The sequence below is a fragment of the Pinus tabuliformis genome, chromosome X (genome assembly GCF_031772625.1).
Source record: "Pinus tabuliformis cultivar Carrire ecotype Pingquan chromosome X, CPIR1, whole genome shotgun sequence".
NCBI classification, from domain to species: Eukaryota; Viridiplantae; Streptophyta; class Pinopsida; order Pinales; family Pinaceae; genus Pinus; species Pinus tabuliformis.
This window is the reverse complement of record NC_142308.1, coordinates 285114361-285122114: the sequence shown is the minus strand read 5'-3', so window position 1 is coordinate 285122114 and position 7754 is coordinate 285114361. Positions and strand designations below refer to the sequence as shown.

The 7754-nt window shown below is 43.8% G+C and overlaps 1 protein-coding gene across 1 annotated transcript; it reads right to left on the bottom strand.

Annotated features, from left to right (window-relative positions):
* Positions 1 to 3791: 3791 nt before the first annotated feature.
* LOC149139515 (uncharacterized) lies at positions 3792 to 4733 on the bottom strand. The gene has a single exon (XM_089450750.1). The coding sequence runs from the start codon at positions 4731 to 4733 to the stop codon at positions 3792 to 3794; it is 942 nt and encodes a 313-aa protein (XP_089306876.1).
* Positions 4734 to 7754: the final 3021 nt, after the last annotated feature.

The window sequence follows — 7754 nt, the reverse complement described above, 5'->3', positions numbered from 1 at the left end:
GATTTGCATCTGAGGGACGAGAAGACCCACCTCGGCTAGAGCCTCGACGGCTGAGCAGGCGCTGTCGAGGCCTGACCATTTTTGCAAAAGTAACAGGGGGAAAGAACAGAGCAGAATAGGAGGAATTGGAGGAATTGAAGCGCCCTCCACCCAGCCTTTCAAACTTGATACAGCATTCAGTTGACAGAGGAGTGGCGTGAGCGGTTGCTCCGTGAACCATAGACCAAGCAGATGCACACTCCGTAAACCATAGACCAAACTCCAGATTCTGAGCGCGAACCAACACATTGCAATCCACCCCCTCACCTTTCTTAAGCTCTTCATCTCTTCCTCGAACTCTGCATGCCATAACTGCACGCTGTGATCGCACCTGAACCCCGGACAGTGCATTGAATTGCCGTCCATGAGAACCCACGCTTATATTCCTTGGCGGCGTTTCGCATTGAATGCCTGTCTTAGGCTTGAGGCAGCACATGGCTTCCATGTGGCTCCTCGCCTTTATCCGTAGTGTCACCCGCATCCGGGGAAGCAGCATCTCTTTGGACCAGCCTAGAGAAGTCCTGAGCCTGGGCATTATTTGGTATAATAGTCGTGGTTCCTGTGAGGAGAGTATTTTCATTATCTGCTCCTATGTTAGCTAGGAGGTCTGCAACCTTTTTGCCCTCTCTTTTTGTGTGATTGAAGGAGATGGACCTGTTGGTGTGGAGAGCTTGTTCGATGGCTTCTAGTCTGGCTTCGAGCCTCGAGCTATGTGCGATTTTTTTTTCTTGTGAGCCATTCTGAAGGCGCTTGGCCATGTTTATGAGACTCTGAGAGTCTCCTTCCACGATCAAGGGTTGGAGGTTGAGATTCCATGCGAGAAGGAGCCCTTGCCATAGACCCTCAAGCTCAGCTGAGTTGTTGGTGTCCCAACCCAGGTTTCCGAAGTATATCTGCAGGGGGGTGCCTTCATGATTCCTCAGAATACCTCCAAAACCAGCCATTCCAGGGTTGCCTTTGGAGGCACCATCGAAATTGAGCTTATAAGAATGCTTAGGGGGAGCGGTCCAAGTGCCTTTGATTGTACTGCTACTTTTGGAGGGGCTGATCTTGTGTAGATCCTGAGGTAGGAGCAATTGCCAGTTGCTTAGAATGCCTTTCTCGATGTCTAGAGATGGAAGATCCTCCTGGGTCCAGGAGTGGAGCAGCAGCGTCTCGTTGAGGTTCCCACAGAGCCTGTTCCATATGTCTTCGATCGTAGAGCGCTGATTTTTGAATATACGTTTATTCCTTTCCTTCCATATACCCCATAAGATGAGTCCAGGGATCATGTTCCACAGACAGTTGAGAAGCTCGCTCTTATAAGGATTCTGCGGCCATTGTCTTAAGGAGTTGGTTATGTCGTTCTCTGTTCTGCATCTTTTTTGACATCTAAAGCTTGCCTTTTCCCATAGCTGATTGGCTAGGGGGCAGGTGTCCAGGAGGTGTTGGAGAGTTTCCTCATTTTGATTGCAATTGAGACATATAGATGGACCATGAAAATTTCTTCTTCTTAGTTTGTCCCAGGTGAGGATTCTTTTGTGGCTAACCAACCATAGGAAGTAAGAGACTTTGGGCCAGGATCCAAGACCCCATATTTTGCTCCAGATTGGATCAGAAGGGGTAGTGATGTTGCAGACTATCTTGTAGGCCTCTGAAGTAGTAAAGGCACCCTTTGGTCGGTATCCCCATCTTAGGATGTCATTGCCTTCGTCGTGTCTGATGCTTCTTTTTCGGAGCTCCTTCTCCAATTCCTCAATATCCCGTAGGTTTGTGATGTTAATTAGCTGATTACCCTGTTTCCATTTCCTAAATCCGTGCTCCATTTCCTGCGCCCAATAGTGATGGATCTTTTCTTGCTGCTGCTCCAGCCTAACGAGTTCCGGGGGTGAATGGAGAACATGGGTGAGCTTTGGCATCTGGCTCCATGCATCTGTCCAGAATCTCGCAGTCTTGCCGTCCCTGACCTCCCAAAAACTATGCTGCTAAATTAACTGGAAGTGCTGTTTGGCCGCGTTCCATATTAGCGAACATTTTTCCATGGGGGTGAACCGGATGAGCTCCTCCTGAGGTCTGTTATTGGCATATTTAGCTGTCCAGATTCTTGCCCAAGGTTTTTCTGGATTTGTGATCCAGTGCCACCATATTTTGGCGCTCATGATGGAGTTGCTGTGCTCCGGGTCTCTCAGTCCAATACCCCCTTTGTCTTTGGGTAAACAGACTGTGGGCCATTTGACTAAAGCCCATTTACGATTAGTTGCCGAACCGCCCCATAGGAAGCTACGCTGAAGATTCCTGATTCTTTTTAATACCCATTTGGGCACTGCAAGGATTGAGAAAAGATACAGGGGCATTGCCTGAAGGACAGACTTAATGAGCACTACCCGACTGGCCAGATTAAGAGATCTGTGCGTCCAAAGGTTAAGTCGGGATTCAAGCTTCTCAATGAGGGTTCGCCAGGAGGAGTGCTTTATGGCTGAGGCAGTAAGGGGGGCTCCGAGGTATTTGGAGGGGAGGGAGGCTGTGGGAAAGCCAAGGATTCGGGCAACCGCCGTCTTAACAGGAGGAGGCGTGTGAAAGAAGAAGATCTGCGATTTGGTACAGTTGACATTGGTGCCTGAAGCTTCAGCGAAGTCATTGAGCAGGGATTTGAAGCATGAGGCTTCCTGGACCGAGGGATATCCAAATAGCATGGTGTCATCAACAAACTGTTGATGAGAGGTAGCAGGGGTGTTGTGAACTGAGAGGCCTTTGAGATGGTGGGAATGGAGGGCATGTTTAATGTGGCGGCCAAGCCCTTCTGCCATAAGAACAAAGAGGAAGGGGGATAGGGGGTCCCCTTGCCTGATTCCTCTTGATGGTTTGAAGGGGCGGGATGGGATCCCATTCACAAGGATAGAGAATTGAGTGGAGTTAATTAAACTCATGATCCAGCGAATCCACATAGAACAGAAACCAAAAGCCTTTAGCATTTGCTGAATGTAAGTCCAGCTGAGTTTATCAAAAGCCTTAGAAAGATCCAGCTTAAGAAGCATACCTGCCTGTTTTGATTGTTTGAGGGAGTGTATTATCTCGTGCGTGAGGAGAATGCCGTCCATGATCTGTCTTCCTTCCACGTAACCCGACTGTTCCGGTGATATGAGCAGAGGCAACAGGGGCTTTAACCGGTTAGCGACAACTTTGGATATTACTTTGTAAATGACATTACAAAGAGCAATCGGCCTGTATTTTTCAGGAGTAATTGAATCCTCCTCTTTGGGGATGAGGGCAATGAAGGTGGAGTTGAGAGAGGGAAGCAACCAATGGAGAGCTCTCGATTCTTCAACAATTTGCCAGACTTCCTGTTTTATCATCTCCCAGAAAGTGTGAAAGAACCTGGTGGTGAATCCGTCCGATCCAGGGGCTTTTCCTTCCTTAAGCTAGGACATTGCCTCGTCCACCTCCTGAGGCTGAATTGGGCAGAGGAGAAGCTCATTATGTTCCTCCGTAATGATCCTTGGCACATTGTTGGTAATTCTTTCAATTGCATGTCGCCTGTCTCCCTCCGGATCTTGAAGGACCTGATTGAAGTGATTGAGAAATTCCTCCTCAATTTCCTCATGTTTTTCTACTTTTACCCCTCCTTGCTTTTGGATGAACGGAATGCTGTTGTGCATTCTTCTTTGAATAGTGGTTCTGTGGAAGAATTTGGTATTTCGCTCGCCCTCCTTCAACCATCTAATTCTGGATTTTTGCCTCTAGTAAATTTCCTCCTGCTTCTACCTTTCTTCAAGCTATCTGTGGATACGTCGTTCCTGTTCCAAGGTCACTTCAGTGTGTCCCTCTGTGGTTACTCTTTGTTGGAGGTCCATCAGTTCCCGATTTAGTTCTTGTTGCGCTCTAAAGATATCTCCAAAGGTTTCCCTGTTCCAGCGCTTTAGGTGATTTTTTAGGAACCTAAGCTTCTGTTGGAATTTATACATCTTAGACCCTTCTGGTGGGATAAAGGAGGTCCATGTAGTTTTGACAAAGTCTTTAAACTCGGGATGCGAGAGCCAGAATCCTTCGAAGCGAAAGGGCCTCCTGGTCAGATCACCTGGTCTTTGCCATTGGAGGGCAATCGGCCAATGGTCCGAGCCGGTGTGCGGAAGAATTGCGGCTGAAATGTCTCCTCCAAGGTGAACCGCGTTATCTGAGATAAGGAAGCGATCTAGTTTGGAAGTGATTTGGTGTTTTCCCGCTCTGCGGTTGCTCCATGTGAAAGTGCCATTGCAAAAAGGCATGTCTATGAGGGAAGTGTTTTGAATGAAGTCCTTGAAATGGACATTTTCTTGTTCCAATCTATTCCTCCCCCCGATCTTCTCCTCTAGCTTGGTAATCATGTTAAAATCCCCTCCGATAATCCAGAGTGGGTGCCTCCTGTTGTTGTTCAAAGCCTCTATGGTGTCTAGAAGCGCAATTTTGCTTCCTGTATCCTGCGGGAAATATACATTTGATAGGTTTCCATGAATGTTCGTGCCCAAAATGTGGAAGGCTGCCTGTATGAGATGATGAGAAGTGTGGAAATCTGAGAGATTTAACGCTTGAGTATTCCATGCAATGGCCAACCCTCCTGAAGCTCCAGAGGCATCTACTGCTACCGAACGACATCCTGGCCATGCTTTGGAGAGTATGCTACCTAAAGTAGATCCTTTGCATTTGGTTTCCTGGAGAAAGCATAGTTGCAGCTTTTCCATTTTAATCATGTTTTTTAACATTCTGAGTTTCCCTGGGCTATTGAGCCCTCTTAGGTTCCATGATACAAGCTTCATGGTTCAACTATTAGCAGAGGGTTTATAGTACTTTGTCAATTTTGCATACCTGCCTGAGTCTACCAGGAGTTTCCCAATCTCGATCGTTCTCTGTAGATCTGTTCTTCGTCCTCTCTTTTTGGTTTCTTTTGGGGGGTGGTTTCCATCCCACTAGCTTCCTGGCTGTATACCTAGTTGCTACTGCTGATAAGCTCTCGAAATGACCACTTCCAGCTTACTCAGTTGGGTTTCGGATATGCTGTCATATGCTTTCTTTTTGCATGCTAGCTCTAGTTCCAGAATGTCTAGGCCATTCAGATCTATGCTTTCTGGTTCTTCTTCCATCTGTTGCACTTGACTGCTTCCTTCCACATTAATCTCTGAGCTTGAAGGAGGGTCTAGCTTTCCATCGACTTCCATGTCCTTGCATTTCTCTGTCGATTCTTTCAGTTCTCCTGAGGGGATATCATTGAAGATTATGGGGGTTTGGCGTTTGGAGGGGGAGGCTGAGGGGGGTGGAGGGGAGGAGGAAGAGGGAGGGGAAGGGTTAGACTCAGAGATCGGGGGTTGTTCATCAGAGGATTGAGCGAGGATTTCGAAACTGTTCTTAGTAGCTGGGCCATGGGTGCTGTTTTGCTGGGGCTTATTCCCATTTGAGGGTTTCTTGTGCGCTTGCCTTCGGCTGGGGGCTTTGGTGAAGCCGTCCTGGGTAGGGGAATCAGAAGGGTCAGGAGAAGTGGGTTTGGTATTCAGGGGACAGTCACGGAATAGATGCCCAAGAGCATGGCATTTCCTGCAATGGAAAGGTACATGCTCATAGTCCAATGGTTGAATCCACTCCTCGTCACGGTGGGAGAGACTTACCGATTCTGGCAAGGATTCATTCAGGCGCATGAAGACGCAGATGCGAGTATAGGAAATGAATCTGCGCAGTTTGGTTTCGTCTACAGTCCTAATGTACTCCCCTAGTCCATTTCCTATGTTCTTGAGAATGTCCTCGTCCCAATATTCATCTGGAAGTCCATACATTTTGATCCAGATTGGCGCCCAGGTGAGATATTCCTTATCCGGGTTGAATCTTGGTATCAAATCTCTCATATACAGGCCCGCTGAGTTGAAGAAGTAGGGCCCTGTTCCCAGTATTCTGTGTTTGTCCTCAAGACAGTAAAAAATTGCTGTGAAAAAACCCTTCGGCCCTAGCTGCAGAGTAACATCTCCTTTGGGCTTCCATTTCGCTGCGATCCACCCATATAAGGCTCTTTCTGTCGGCCAGAACCCTATAAACTTCCCAATAAGGGCATGATCCCTCATGAACTCGATTCGCGCATCAATCTTGTGTCCAGGTAGCTCTATTCGTGGCCGTTCTTTGGCTATTGGTTTGCATGTTGTCGAGGAGACCTTCGGGATTTCCTCCGGATTTTCCCCTCTGTCTTGGGTGACGCTGGCTTGGTCCTTCCGTCCTCCTGTCTTCTTGTTTTCCTGCTGATGCCTGTTCCCATTGATCAGTATCTCCCTGTCGACCGATCCAAAGAGGAACGCCTGCTCAGGACCGTGCTGCGATGGGGAGGGCTCTGACGCCCTCCCCTGAGGAGATTCCATTGAGCTGCTCTAGTACTCTGCTATTCCGCTACGCAACAGTTGATTTGGTCTGGTCTGTGGACAGATCCAGTGCTGTACTGCCTGCGCCGTCGACACTTTCCTCAGAACCCTAATCGCTCCGCGAGATCGTCAAGACCCCATTCATGTAAAATTAATAAAAGCAACATTATATTTAAATTTTGGAAGCGGGTTTATATTATATTATATTAATTATTAATAATTATTAGGTAGATGGTTAGTGATTAATTTTATATAATATTTTAGAATATTGATAATGGTATACACATTAAAATTTGAAATTTGAAATTTATATTTAATGTAGTTATTTTTTTTTCATTTTTAACTAAATTAATTAATTAAGAAAATGTCATATTAACAAGTGTCATATGAAAGAAGGTATAGATTTTTTGGGCACTTGTATTTATGTTACTTTTTTCTTAATTTAATTGATTAATTAAAAAAAGGCAGATGAACAATTGAGGTATGAAAGGACTATTAAGTTTTTGGACATGTGTATTGATAAACCATGGTATTGTAAGAAAACCTATTTAGAAATTAAGAATCATCATAATAAAGTAAGGATAAATATCCATGCTTAAAAATCTTGTTTCATATTTTCTAAATATATTTATATTTAACTTATATATTGATTTTCTATTATTTATTATTATTATTAATAATTTAAAATAATGTTCTGATTTAGTTAAATTTTATAAATTTTTTTTAAATTTTCACAACATAAAATCTATTTTGCAATAAGTAATTCGATGTTCATTAAATTATATATATATATATATATATATATATATATAAACTAATGATTTTAAATTTTAAGTATTTCTAACCTAAGTTACCAAGTTCGGCCGTATCGGCCCAAAAAATTCGGAAATTCGTCCGTACGATTCAGTTCGCGTTTTAATACGATACGGAGTTTTTAGTTTATGGATTCAATTTATGTTAACAATGCCCAAAGTTTGCGTGTTCTTGGTTCTTATTATCTTCCAACCAGTCGTAGTTGCCTTTATTAGCAAAGACGCTGAGATAATGACATAAAAAATTTTAGTATTAAAGAGTTCAAAGAGAAGGGTAAGTTATATATTTAAAAATTTTAAAATTCAAAAATAGTTTTTTTCATAATAGTTATTAGTAAATTGGATGATAGCTATTCATTGCAATTGTTGATATGGAATTCGAATTTAATTTAAAGGTTCAGAATTAATTTATACATATTTATTATTGAATAAATTTGGATTTGAAGAAGAAAGAGATTGACATATAATTTTTTGATCTGTGTTGATCACTTAAAACTTAATTTTAATATTCAATATCTAATTTTTTATATAAATATCATGTTTGAATTTTTGTTAT